This window comes from Hemiscyllium ocellatum, chromosome 17 (genome assembly GCF_020745735.1).
Source record: "Hemiscyllium ocellatum isolate sHemOce1 chromosome 17, sHemOce1.pat.X.cur, whole genome shotgun sequence".
In the NCBI taxonomy this organism is placed as follows: domain Eukaryota; kingdom Metazoa; phylum Chordata; class Chondrichthyes; order Orectolobiformes; family Hemiscylliidae; genus Hemiscyllium; species Hemiscyllium ocellatum.
Window position 1 is genome coordinate 27,545,306 of NC_083417.1, and position 15,064 is coordinate 27,560,369.

Here is a 15,064-nt window from a genome sequence, read left to right on the forward strand (position 1 = left end):
TAAGATTTCTGAGATGAATAACTTACCTCCTGATGTCCCAAAGCCTTTCCATCATCTACAGGGCAAAAGTCAGGACTTCAATAGAAAGCCTTCTCCTTGCCTGGATAACTGCATGTTCGACAACATTCAAGAAGTCTGACACCATTCAGGACAAAACAGCCCCATCATCTACCATCAACATTCTCTCGCTTCATGGCCAATACAGAGTGGCATTAGTGAGTAAAATCTACAAGACCCACATCAACAATTCACCAAAGCTCCTATAAGAGCATCTTCCAAACCCACGAATAGGACAAGAACAGCAGATGCATGGGAATGCCACCATCTGCCAATTTCCCTCCAAGCCACACACTTGAAACAATATCATCTTCTTCACTATCACTGGATCAAAATCTTGCAAATCCCCTCCTAACACCGCTGCGATAATACTATCCCAATAGCCTCATTCACTCCTAAAGTAGCACAGACTAAACATGATTCAAGGCAACAGTTTACCACTACTTTCTGAAGAGTTATTAGAGATAGGCAAAAATGGTGCTTTAATCAGTAATGTTCATGTCCCTTGAGTAAACATTTTAAAATGCTACTGAGCTATCTGCCAAAGTACAGAAAAGAGCAACTAATGATAACTTATCTACCATTACTTCCTCTTTGGCAATCACTAAGTGGTTCTTCATTATAGTAACACAGCCAATACTAGTAGCAAGTTGCCAGAGCAGAAAAACACAAGGAAACTCACATTGCATATCATTTCATGCTAGAGCTTCAAAACATCTTTGGAAGCACATTAAGAAATGATCAGCAGAAATGTTGATTACATTTCGAAATGAAAAGCAACAGGTCAAGATGAAGCAAAAATTTATTCAATTGAAGAGAATGGCAGCACCAATGGATTTGTTTATGGTTACAGCAATGATTATAGGTTGGTTTGGTATAAGTGTTTAAAATTACAAGTGGACAAGGGTTTGCTCTTTCATTAGACAGAGAGAGGCAGACAACTGTTGGTAGTTTAACCAGAGGGTCACCATTTCTCAGATGAGGGGAAAATTTGAGAAAGTCCTTTTATGGTAATCTCAGTTGGTGCAGGAATTGCACTTATGCTGTTGGCAGTATTCTGCATAAAACCTGACTGTTACCAATGTAGAGGGGAGAAGCTGGCTTAAATGGAAAGATTAAGAACATGGAGGTTTTTTTAAAATAAATAGATTTGAAGGATATACAAAGATACGGACTTTCAAACAGGGCAGGCACATGGCATTAGAACTACCACTTCTGTCAGGGATACATGAAAACACATAATAGTTGGCTCTGTTACCTTGAATTTTCTAACTAGTTCAAAGTTAAAGGAAACAATTTGGAACTTATCAAAAAGACAATTAGGGTGAAAGTGCTAGTAACTTTTGGATGTTCCTTATGAATCTGGCTTTAGATCTTTTGCATGAATTTAAATACTGTAAATTATTAGCTTATCATAAGCATTAACTTCCATTTCTGTCCATTTGATTAGTAAAGAAAACAAAAACAAAAATTCCAATCAGAACACTTCTTCTCTTCCTTAACATTAACTGGTAATTATACCGGATTAATATAGCAGACGTGAAGCTTGTTCCAAAGTTAGAAAAACTATTTCTGCTAGAACACCGACTAAACCAGATTCAATAATAACTTTTCAAAGGGAACTGAATTAAAAAGGAAAAGTTTACAAGGCTATAGGGAAGGGGAGGGTGGTGCGACTACCTGGTGGCTTTTTCAAAGAGCTGATACAAGCAACGATCGGATGAACAGACTCCTTCTATGCTACATAGTGTATGGCAGAAGAGTTAACTTAACCATTAAAGATCAAACTGGTGAATCCATCAAATGGGCATCATACGTACATTAACAATTATAAAAACAATCCAGCAGGATGATAAAGATAATGCATTCATTGTGGAGAGCAAGGTGAGAGTCTGAAGCAGAGAAGGGTGTGCCTGACACATTCGTACGAAATGTTATGAATTGCAAATGTAACAACATCATTAATGTAGATTTATGACATAATCCTCGTGTGAAAATGACAGCTCAGAGTGCTTTCTTAAGTGCAAAGAGGGATACTTACCAAGTTAAAAAAAATTCCAGAAACAGCTGAAAGAAATTCAACTGCAAGGGTTTGGAAGGCAGTGATTTAGATATAAGTGATTTGGGTCTAAAATTCCAGCTAAGGAGCATTGATCACCAATGAACATAGGAATAGGGAACCATAGCTCCCAACATTTTCTCTAACATTTTTGGTTATACACATCTTGTCATCCAGAAATCAAGTTTTTCAAGCAACAATGCATTTGCATTAGCTAGAGCTGCAACAGTCATTTGGTTAGAGAAACATTGAGGATAACTAATACAGATTGGATAGATTTAAGCACATTTGAAGCAGATTTTGATGTTGACAATGAAAAACTAACTTAGATTTTCTGGAGACACAGGGAATCAAGGAATTTTAGGAACAAGGTGGCAGCACAGTGGCTAGCACTGCTGCCTCACAGTGCCAGGGACCCGGGTTCGATTCCAACTTTTGGCGACCATCTATGTGGAGTTTGCACGTCCTCCCCGTGTCTGTGTGGGTTTCTCCTGGTACTCCAGTTTCCTCCCACAGTCCAAAGATGTGCAGGTTAGGTGAATTGGCCATGCTAAATGGCCCATAGTGTTCAGGGATGAGTAGGCTAAGTGCCTGAGTCAGGGGAAATACAGTATGATAGAGGAATGGGTTACTCCTCAGAGTGTCGGTGTGGACTTGTTGGGCCAAAGGACCTGTTTCTACACTGTAGGGATTCTAATTCTAAGGTAATGTGACAACTGTACAAGATTTATATCAGACAGCGCTTTACCCTCAGGGAAGATATAAAGCTGGAGCAAGCTATAAAGTTGGGATAGAAGGAGTACATTGAGGAATTTAGCTGCTTCGACATATAAGAGCAACAGTCAAGATCAGCAAGCACAGGTGATGTGAGAACAGGATTGGGAATCTATGTTTTAAACATGCTCAGATTTATGGATGAAGTAGAGCAGATCTAAAAAGTCAAGTTCCAGACATAACAAAATCATAGATGTGGTTTAAGTGGCACTGGGAATTAGGCAGAAGAGGATAGAAGAATCGAGCCGGCTTTGTGATCAACAGGGTGTAGGATTTGAAGCTCCATAGTCCAATCTTATGGTGAAGGGTGAAAATGACAATTATTAAGAAGCACAGTTTAAGCTGCCAAAAATCTTCCCAAAGTGCAAATCGAAGAATTTGTTGTTAGATTCAAGACATCAGGCGAGATTTTCATAGAGTCAGGCCAATTCCAGAGGCCTATAAAATGGCAGACAGATTCTGGATATCTAAATCCAAATCTCACTTATCAAAAATCCCATTTTTTCCAGCAGAAGGATGCTGGTGGCAAGGAATCGCATAGGAGGGAAACCTGAATTCAACAGCACCTTATAAGATTAGTCCAGCGTTCAACCAGATCCCATTTTTTGCTGTTCAAGGCTTATAGACTGCAGCTTTAGGATCACAAATTTACAGAGCAGACATAATCACATTTGAAGGGCAGAGAAAAGCTCTTAAATGTCATGATCCAAAGTTATTTAAATATTTAACTCTTTATACATGAAAAATAAAGAAGCTATGGTGGTTTGAGTTTAAAATAATCTTGGTTGGAAAACATTGATTGTGAGGCTAACCAGTGTAGATTAGAAAAACACATCATCCATTCATGTAATTTCAACAGTTTATTCTTTACTGTTCCCGGGGGCTTTACTATAGATGAACATATTATGAATGCTTGGTTGGGTTTCAAAAGGACCATGAGTAATCAACTCAGCTGGCTTGTGGGGTGAATTCACATTTCATTGACAGGTATAAGAAACTAAAGATTTAGCAGCTTCTGATGAATAAACATTTGCTAGTTTTTAAAAATGATTGAATACAAGAATGGGTTTAATGAATGAATTTTCTTTCAGTATCAAGTGTCTCTGAATGAGAGCACTATTAGAAGTTGAATAATTTTCTTTCATCTTCATATGGCTCCTGGGGTCTAGGTGGGTGCATGTGAAGCGACATGGATGGAGACTGTAACATCTGTCAAGGGTGACACCTAAGTTATGAAATGGAGGTGACGGCTATGGGGCTTAACAACGTTTTATAAAGCTGGACTAAAGTTTCAGTCAACTGAAATATACCTTCTAACCAGGACATCTAGAAACAGAAACATAGAAAACAGGAGCAGGACTAGACCATTCAGCCCTTAAGTGTATGCTCCACTATTCAATATGACCACGGCTGATCATCCAATTCAGTACCCTGTTCCTGCTTTCTCCCAATACACTTTCATCCCTTTAGCCTTAAGAACTACATCTCACTCCTCTGTGAAAACACTCAATGTCTTGGCCTCAATGTCTGTGGCAGAGAACTCCACGGATTCTTTGGGTGAAGAAATTTCTCGTCTCAATGGCTGCCTCTGAACGGAGGCCTGACTTGATCATGCTCTTGCTCCCTATCCATAGACCCAAAACCATGCACGCCAGAGTCGTTTTCATGGAGACAGGTCTGTCAAGATTAGATTAGATTAGATTCCCTACAGTGTGGAAACCGGCCCTTTGGCCCAACAAGTCCACAACAACTCTCCAAAGAGTAACCACCCAGACTCATTCACCTACCCTATATTTACCCCTGACTAATGCATCTAACACTATGAGCAATTCACCTGACGTGCACATCTCTGGACTGGGATGAAAACAGAGCACCCAGAGGAAACCCACGCAGACACAGGGAAAATGTGCAAACTCCACACAGACAGTCGCCCGAGGCAGGAATCGAACCTGGGTCCCTAATGCTGTGAGGCAGCAGTGCTAACCACTGAGCGACCGTGCTGCCCACTAGTCAGGACATAAATTTTTAACTCAAGGTGCTTGCCAACCATCAGGCAGTCTGACAGCATAGTAGTGATTATGGGAAGTGGTGCAGATATAGAATTGCTGTGTTTAGTGTACTGATGGAAGCTGATCAACATGATTTTACAATAACGGTTTCTGGACAAAATGCCCTATGACTGAGATGTACTAATAATCACTTTACTGAACAAATATTCCTCATGGTGTCAAGAATGTCTTCGAAAATTAATGATAATATCTATTTTTGAGCTGCATTTTCTATTCTCCTTTAACTTAAATCTTTGTAACTAGTCAACAAAATGAATGACAACATAGGAAAACATTCTACACTGTGTAGCTGCATACATTGAAATGGATGTATTCTAAACACAAGACTGCACAATCTGATGCAGAAAGCTTTCAAGATGGCTCCAAGGATGGAAACCTTATTTATATTGGCAATGGTAATAACATATATAGTTCATGGGGCCATAAATAGAGATATACAAATATGGTGTTATGTTAAGCCCATATAAACCACTAATTCAGGACCATATGAAGCAAATTTAAGTATAGAATTCTGGGAAAGAATGAGTGTTTAGAAAGGACACAGAATGGATTTACAAGGATAGACCCAGGGATGAGGGATTACAGAAGTTGGGATTGCGCTTCTAAGAGATGACCAAGAAGAGCATCCACTACTAAGAGGACGTTCAAAATTATGAGTAGCTTAGATAAAGTAAAGCAAAATTGTTTCTAATGGTGGAAAGGTTGATAATCAGAGGGCACAGATTTAAAGGGAATTGCTCAGAGAACTAGAAGTAACATGGAAAAAAATGTTTTCCACAATAACTATAGGATTTGGAATGCACCAATCAATATAAATTATGATTGCTGGGGATTCAATGATACACTTCAAAAGAAAACTGGATAAATGCTTGAAGAAAGAAATTATAGGAATAGAGGAAAAGAGCAAGGGAGGGCCACCAATTGCCACTCTTTCAAAAAGTCAGCACAGACTCGATGGGCCAAGTTGCTTCCTTCTATGCTGTACTGTTCTATGAATGTCCTGCAGTTAAACCACACTCTCATTCTGCAGGATGATGCCACATGTTTTGCATAAATGTTATTTTGTACTAGAAACCAAAAATCCAAGAGATCAGCATGGTCCAAATGGTACAGTACCATCAGTTCCAGATGATGGAATTTGGGAGGTAGGGGGCCATTCACTTTCAGTTTATGCGCTCTAAGGAAACAGCCCCCCAAAGGCAGACAGGAAAAATACCTGTTTAGCAGAGAAATTTGTTCATGCCTTGAATCTATTTTTATTTTACCGACATTATCCCCCCAAAATCCCAAGCAATGCTTCAGATAACCCTAATTTTCTCTTCAACAAGAACAGATAGTTTTTGCCTTACACTTCTTGAACAATGCCACTATTGATGGTCTACCGCAAAATTAATCAATTGGAAGATACTTTAAAAGCAGGCCAGGTAACATTATAATTTTCCTTCTTAATGAGGCAGAGCCTCCTGTTGCATAAGGAGCACATCCAGCTGCTGGAACTGACCCATTTACTAGAAGTAAATCTGAAAAACTGTTGAGCTTTATATATAAACTGACTTTTCTGAAAGCAAATCCAATGCACTTTTCATTATACAACCAGCCTGCCATATGTCTAACTTTGTTTTTATTTTCAGTTGTTCCAGTTGCTCGTGTTGCTGTACATCCTGTTTAAATTCAATAATACTGCTGACTTTTAATCAATCTACCTGCTGTTGACTCATTTCAAAGTCGAATGAACACCATCACTTTAACAGAATCTGGCGATCCTACAATCAGCATCCTTGCAGCTACAGATGTAAAAAAATTTGATCAAGTAAGCATACAACATGTAGACATTAACATGAAGTGCTCTACATCTATCTGTATGGCCAAACAGCTAACCACTTGCATACACAGTCTCTGAAAAGGTGTATAATTAATTGCACATGATTGCAGATTACCATCCTTCCCCATTGGTTAACCTGTAAATTAATAAAGTACACAATGAAAAAGGTAGGGCAAAAGTTGTGTGATTAAATGAAAATATTCTTTTAACTTTGCAACATTTTTATTTTACTTTGTCCAACAAAAGCTCCCCAGAGATACAGTACTGCAAGATTTCCAGTGCTGGTTTTAATCAATGGCTAACAACTTAATCACTGCAGTCATACATGTGTTTGCTTTTTAGGAAATGTAATGAACCACTGCAGTTAAATTGCTAAGAAAACAATGAGGTATTTGTTAATTCTGGGGTGTGCCACAGTGTCTGTCAAGTTACTCAGACCCTGATTTTAGCTATTAAACATAAGGAATATAGTGAAATCAAAATAATTAAACATCAGATTCTAAGTATTAACAAAGAATTATTATCAGATGCAAGCTAAATTATGCAACACTTATTCATAAATTTTTTGATGAAGTTACAAAATGTAGCTGTCCACTAACTCATTGGTATACTTTTTACAGATTGAATTCAAGAAATCTACACAGCTTAAACATAATGCCATTCACAGTGTATATTTCAAACAATAAATATCAGCAATTCTATTATAATATTGATGTTGTCGTGGTAACCTGTATGTGGATTAATTGCATCAAACCAATATTTTTAACTGCTCCAATAGCTTGTCTCATAACAAAACATTCTTGACAGAGTTAAATTCTCACCTGTTGGCTTAGTGTATTTCTGCATGCATACAATATATTTCCAGTGGGAGAAGATGACAAGACAGCAATTCTATTTATACAACACCTTTCACCTCAGGACATATCAATACGTTTCACAAGTCAAAGAATTACACTTGAAGCACAGTTATTGCTCTGATGTGAAGAGACACAGCAGCTAATACTGCACATCAAGGACACTCAAATAGCAAGGAGATAAATGATCAGATCACCTGTAGTGTCAGCTAAAGAGTAAATCTTGGCTACCGCACTGTCAAAAATCCCCTGCTCTTCTTGAGTAGTACCACGAGATTTTTTATGTCGACCTAAAGCAGTTGAAGATACTTTGACTTAACTTCAGCTTCAAGAGAACAAAGTGATAGTGTAATAACCCAACACCAGTCATACACGTATCACAGGAAATAAATAACGCAATGACACTGGAAGAGACACTGGAGGCAGTTTAGCTTCTTAAAGATATTTATCGCTGGGAAAATATTTTCTATTTTGTGCAATGGAAGGAAAACACAAGAAATAGCACAACTAAAAGATTTGGTTTCAAATCCAAATTAGCTTGTCACACTGACTGAAATCATGTTTTCTGTGAGGAAGATAAAACATATATTTGCAGAATACAGTTAACATAGAAAATGCCCCAAAATGCTGATGTAAAAAGTCACAGTTCTGTGTGATTGCAATAATTGCTGTTTTAAAGGGAATAGTAAGACCACAAGATGTAGGAACAGAATTAGACCATTCAGCCCACAATGATTTAATACTGTGCTGCCGATTAACATTTAATGTATAATAAATGAATTAATGTTAAGTGTTGACAAGGGAACTGACGAAATATCGTTATTCCACGTAGTTTCAGAAAAATCCGACAGCTTTAAGGTTCTACTTCAGCAGCTTTGTCTTCTGTATCAGATCACCATGCTGATGAAGATTACAGCCCTCTTGTCTGGTGCTGGATTACAGAACTTAGTTTTGTCAGACACGTCTCACTTTCCTTTTGAAAATATTGCAGCAAGTAACAAATATCCAGACAGAACACGTCATGGACTGTGTTATAATACAGCTTTTCTTGGCTAATGAATCTGCTAAATCTTTTCTAAAATTGAAGAACTGTCAAATCTCAAAAAGAGTAAAAAAGAAAACAAAGCTTCGAACTTAACACTATCAGTTGTGAAATTTCATCTGAATTTTCCAGGAGATTTTGTTTGCATCTGTAATTTAAAGATACTTTCTTCCACTCTGCAGATCTCGCAAATGCTGCTCCCAATTTTTGAACCTGTGCTTAAGAGGAAAGCTCATAGACTGAAGCTTGAAAGAGTTGGTGAGCAAATATCAGCAACTTATCAAAGGAAGATTCTGCTTCTCTCCACAAAAAAATGTAGCAATTAACCAAATTAACTTATGTAATTGTGCTCCAGTTTTATTTTAAGCTGATTATTTTGATAAAATCTGCTTTTACTTTAATGCTGTATTTATTTTTAACTGCATATGTCTATATGGATTTCGGAACAATTCCCTCTTCTCCTGACAATTTTGTGCCTTTCCCTCTCAGAGTCCGTCCTTGAATGCACTGACTTACTGAAGCAGAAACAGTTCTGTAGGCTTCAAGCAACCTTCAGTCTCTCAAACTTGTCATGCCTAATTAAATATAAATCTCAAAATAGTATTCAGACACAGGAAAGTTTTACATTCAAGTCCAATCTTCACCTCTCAAATTCTAATATAATTATTTCCAACAGGAATCACTAAATAGTTGTCAAAAGCAGCAACTCAGCCTGTTGTATTGTCCTCATTCCAAAAAGGAGGCCGTAAATGTAGCACTCCTATGACCGAAAATGAAAAAATCCATTTGCAGCTAAATAAGTACTTTTGTTTTTAAATGCAATCACTGTTGCAATGTCAGACTTGTCAGTTATTAGCCAACTAACACAACAAAGATCAGACTTGGCCGATCAGGATGGTTCAGATCAAAGTCAGTGAGAAAAATCACAAGACCTGCAACTCCATTACCCCAAGCAAACACCCCACCAAACAATCAATTATGTGGTGAGTTGTGAGGCAGAAAAATAAAGATTTTGGCACCAATACGTATATTGTTCAAGTTACTTTTCGCTACGGGACTCAAACAATATTGAGTTTTTTAGCATGGGGAAGGGATCTTAACAGTAGCATAGCACTTTAGGATATACTGTAATTACTCTGAATGCAAATCCCCATGAGTACAGGAGGAGAAAGAGTTCAACTTCCTAGTGGGAAGCCTCATCCACCTGAAGATAATGTTGAAAGTCCAGGTGCATGATACATGTGGCTGTCCCAGTATTTAATTGTCACACATAGAGGATAAAGCACACCCTCAGTTTTCATACAGCATTTCACCAGACATGACTCCCTTCTAGCACTGAGGGGTTTAGGAATGTTTCCTTCCTCAAGTCTCATAGAAACCCAATGCAGAGGTGAAACATTAAGACAAATTGCAACGTACAGAGGAACCTCGATTAACTGAAGGACAAAGGGAGGCAGTTATTTCATTTGGTTAATTGAATTCCGAATAATCGAATGCCAGATAACAGTTAACCGAGCATCGGGACCTCGCAATCTTGCCAGATAATCGAATGCTGGATAATCGAGGTTCCTCTGTAGTTCCCTCATGACAGAATCAGTGAAGGCACTAGCCAGAAAGACCTCATCAGATTCTATGCTGAATGATCTGCTCGTCACTGGACTGCCAGTTGATGCTCCATAAATGGGAGCGAATCCTCCTCTCCCATACACAGACCAATGAGGACAAAGAATCTTTGCCTGAAAGCTATCCAGTGGCAGGCAGTACTCAGTGTGGCATCATGCAAGTACAGGACAGCGGTGAGGTAGAATGTGGGGGGTCAGGCCACATTATGTCTCAGTGCAATCATAGTATTTTAGCTCCACAGATTTTTAAATGTGTTTGTGATTTTCTGAGCTAGACATTATTTAAAGCAGTCAGTATTGCAAAAGCTGTGCTTTAACATGTATACCTTGCATTCCAGGTCTGAAGAAAGCACATGTTTTGTTGTCCACCTCTATGACAAAACCTGCCACTTTTCCCCAACAAACTAAATTTTCTTCACAAGGAGAGACTGAAGGGACAGGGGTATCCAGCATGCCAGAGAATCAAAAAATTGTTACAGTGCAGAAGGAGGTGCCTCAGGTCATCATGTCTGCATTGGCTCTCTGAATATTTCAACTTGGTGTCAATTTTCACTGATATTTCAAGCAAGAATAGTATTTTTATCTATGCAATCGGGACATCTCAAGATTGTGAACACTTCCATCAAATCTCCTTAGTCTTCCTCTCCAATGAAAATACCCCTAACCTCTCCAATCTTTGTTCATAATTGAGCCCCATAAAATTCTTCTGTCCTACATACTTGCTATAGTGTGGTGCACAGAATTGTACACAAAACTCCAAATAAAATCTAACCAGTGTTATATCATCAGAATCAAAGAGTCATAGAAATGTGCAGCACATAAACAGACTCTTTGGTCCAACTCATCCATTCCAAGCAGATATCCCAACGCAATATAGTCCCACGTGCCAGCAACTAGCTCATACCCCTCCAAATCCTTCCTATTCACATACCCAACCAGATGCCTTTTAAATGTTGCAATTGTACTAGCCTCCACTACTTCCTTTGAACTTCATTTGCCACCAATCTGTCCACATCACCAACTTGTCAACGTACTTTTTCAAATGTTACACTGTTCTCCTCACAGTTAATAATTTTCTCAATTTTTGTGTCTTTTCTGACCAATAATTGCAGTCCTTCTAGCTGTGTCCAAACCTGCCACTCAGTCTATCCTGATTGGCAGGCTTCTCAGTCATCAATGCTTGCTGTTGTTCTGGACAGGAGCTTGAGCTCTGGGTTCACTATGTGCGGGCCTGTCTGAGGCTCTGGTTGAGACACTCCACTAAATAAACCAGATTAGCTAACCACAAGCACAGGAATTTCCCTCTTCTACATTCAACATAAATGTTATAGTCTCCTATCTTCCGATTTGAATCTTATTCAGAAAAATTGCCTGATCAATGCATAATATTGCAAGGTAATATATGCAACAATACAACTCAAATATTTCCATACAATCATAAATGTCTCAAAACAAATGTATTTCAGACAGAATTTTAAACCAACCAGTACCAACTGCTTGTACTACATTGTGCATGCTAATAATTATTTCTGCAGAGTTCAAATTACATAGTTATTAATGATATTATTTCTATACTACATTTATAAATAGTTGATCTGGATTAACAAATCTAGCTAATATAAAAGTACATCAACCCAAGTTTTCAATCTCATTTTTAACTTTTCATAAATTTTTAAACAATTAAAACTTCTAAACCAAGTGAAAAATATAGAAGACAAACATTTAACTTTCTTTAACATTTTAGTACCTTAGTTCCAAAAATATTTAATTTCTGAAAGAAAAAACAAACTCTATGCAGTGCATTGGGATATTCATAGGTTTCGGGGACATTTTATCAAAAAGTACTTAACTCTTGTGCTACATATGCAATTTCCAAATAACTGCAAAGATAATTCTGCAAAAGACACTTTAAACAAATGATTATTCTACCGTAGCCAACAGGAAAATAATTCACCACTTGTCTGAATTACCAGTTCAACACTAAAACCCTGCACTTCAAACTTGTACACATAATTCATTCACCCAGAATCATAATAGATTAATAATTTGTAGTAGATAAAGCTCTGTCGAAAAATAGTGTTTTGAATAATTCCATCTCTTACCTCACTCTGTCTGGGGAAACACTGGTACGTGAGGGTGAACACTGTGAATCATCAGCTTGATGACTTCTACCATTCTGCTGAAATTCTATAGAAGAAACACAGAGAGATAAAAACTAGCAGACATAACAACCAGTTCATCATAATATTGGCAAAGAGCCTGTCCTCTCGATATAAAATAGCTTGAAATGCATAACTACCAATCGGCTCAGAACTGACTCAGATGGACTCAATTTTGTTTAATCTGTAATTTTTTTCCTAACTTTTTAACCATAAAATATATCATGGACAAAAAGAACAGCGATTCAACTACCTCAGTGAACGTTGTACTTAAGGCCACTAACTTATACCCTTGAGGTGATCTCATAAAAAACATACCAGCTCCATGTAAAATTTACCCATAATCTCGTGAACAAGCATACATACCAGGTTTAACAAATCAAACAAAAGTTAATGGAGACATGAAATATAAGAATGTGAGCAGTCAAAAGTACTGTTTAATTTGTTGTTGGGTTGGCAAATTTCACAAGTCACCGTGATCATGCAAGGAGTTAAGTATGCAGTCAGACATTTTCCGTATGAGTGTTCAAAGTTCCTATTGCCAAGCCTTGCGTCTTAAGTATGTTAAAAAAAAACTCGTGCTTACAATTTTCAATACTTACAAGATTCAATTTAAATGCCTAATTTCTGATCAACTATTCCAAAACTTTACTAATTAGACAACTGAAGATGCAATCTAAAACTTGAAAAATGTTCCACAACAAATTCAAAACAATGACTGTATCATTAGAGAACATTTCAAGCAAATATACAACCAATTAAAATGTATTCATATGTCTTGCACAACATTTATCAAAAGTACTGAATACCTGACATCAAGTAAAAGTTATCAAAGAATGCCTCTTTTTCCAATTTAAAATTTTAGTGCCTCTTAATTCTTGAGATTAGATTAGGCAGAGTCAATCCTTGGCTTTTGTTGATTTACTAAAACAATTTTTTTTTTGCTTTACATGGGGTCCTGTTTTGAACTGACAACATCTGATTGACCGATTATGTTGACAAAAAAATGGTGACAGTATAATTGTCAGTTAAGCTCAAGACCCTTCATAATCGACTATAAACTGAAATCATTGACTGGCTACAGGTTATTTTGTCCATGAAGCTAATTGAGTACTCCACAACAAGAGAAGTTGAGAGCATATATGCTACAGAATGGTAGCACTTTGCTGCCAGTTCTTTTCCCAAATTATTTGTCCACTTACACATTATGAAAACTGCACCATTTCCAAACAAAACCTTTGAGAATTTTGCATTTTATAAATTGTTGAAAAAAGGAAACCTCCCAGAGTTTAATATTTTTCACTCATCAATATAAAATTGCATGAATATCTAATCTGATAAAGCACAATAATTTATACTGTATGAGAAAAGGGTGCTGATTGGTTGACAATTGAATGCAGAGCAGGAGAGCATTTTCCATGGACAATACATCAGGGAACAGTTAACTGCCAAGTTTTTAATAAAATTTAAACGACGCAAGTCAACTCTGATTTGTCAAGGCACTGTCATGGGGAATGCACCAGGAAGTGTCTGGACCCAAGCTTTTATTTGGCTTAAAAAGGTGCTATGCATGGATCTATCCTTTCCGTTCACAAAGAGCAGCACCCTGTATGCGAACACATGTAACTTCCAGAAAATTTATGGTAACCCACATCAAGAGCCCACTGACAGTCTTAAATTGGTTGCAAGTGCAATTCTTAGCATGAACAAGTTTTTCTTGATTAATGGTAGCATGGAAATGTCTAGTAGCTTCACCTGCTGTTCACATTTCTGAGAGACCGTGCCCTTCCTGGGTGATTTGAGGTCAACTAGGTACTTTTCAGGACAAAATGTTGCAGCCTTAGGCCCATTCCTAAGTTCGCAGGATAAAGAGCAAGCAATAATCTGATTAGGGTAACCATTATCCCTCAGGATTGCTCTTACACACCCTTGTGCAGCATTAAGCTTGAATGGTAAGCAAATGGCTTTGGCCTTGAAAAATACTCAACTTACCTTGGGTTTGCACAACAGACGAAGCTAGCCATTTTGTCCTGCTACTGCACAGTTGCAACATGAGTACAATTCTCCAGTATAAGGCTGTCAAGCCAAAAAGATGGCACAAATGACAAGTGAGATACATGAATTCCAGTGCCAGTGTGATCCCACGTACGAAGGCCATACATACCAACCACTAATGGACCCTAATGAACAAAACATCACTATATCCCTTCAGCTGATGGTAACCTGCCTGCTTTGAATTTAAACAAAAAGTTTAACAGTATTCTCCATGGCAACCTTTCTACTAATCAGAGTGTACTTGCCAACGGGTCAGCACCTTTTCTCATACAGTATAAATTGTCACATTGAGATTCTGTACTCTTGTAATTCTATCCTAATAAATGCAAGAGGAAAAGCTGTAATTGCATTACTCTACACAATACTCAAGGTCTGTCGAACCATGTGTCGTACCAGCAAATCTGAAATACTTTGAAAGGCCCTCGCCAAAGAAGAATGAAAATAATACAATTAATTCACAGTTGAATGACTGCGGTTGTGCACTGGGTTACTAGGCTAGAGATGGCTGCAGAAAGAGGACAAAACCATGCAAAGACTAATTTGATCATAAG

At 37.7% G+C, this 15,064-nt stretch overlaps 1 protein-coding gene across 1 annotated transcript in view; it reads right to left on the bottom strand.

Annotated features, from left to right (window-relative positions):
- Nucleotides 1-15,064, bottom strand: part of wwp2 (WW domain containing E3 ubiquitin protein ligase 2) — a 200,460-nt gene that overhangs the window by 99,385 nt on the left and 86,011 nt on the right. The window contains exon 6 of the mRNA XM_060838011.1: nucleotides 12,402-12,486. Within this exon, the coding sequence (XP_060693994.1) occupies nucleotides 12,402-12,486 (85 nt within the window). The remainder of the gene's footprint in view (nucleotides 1-12,401; nucleotides 12,487-15,064) is intronic.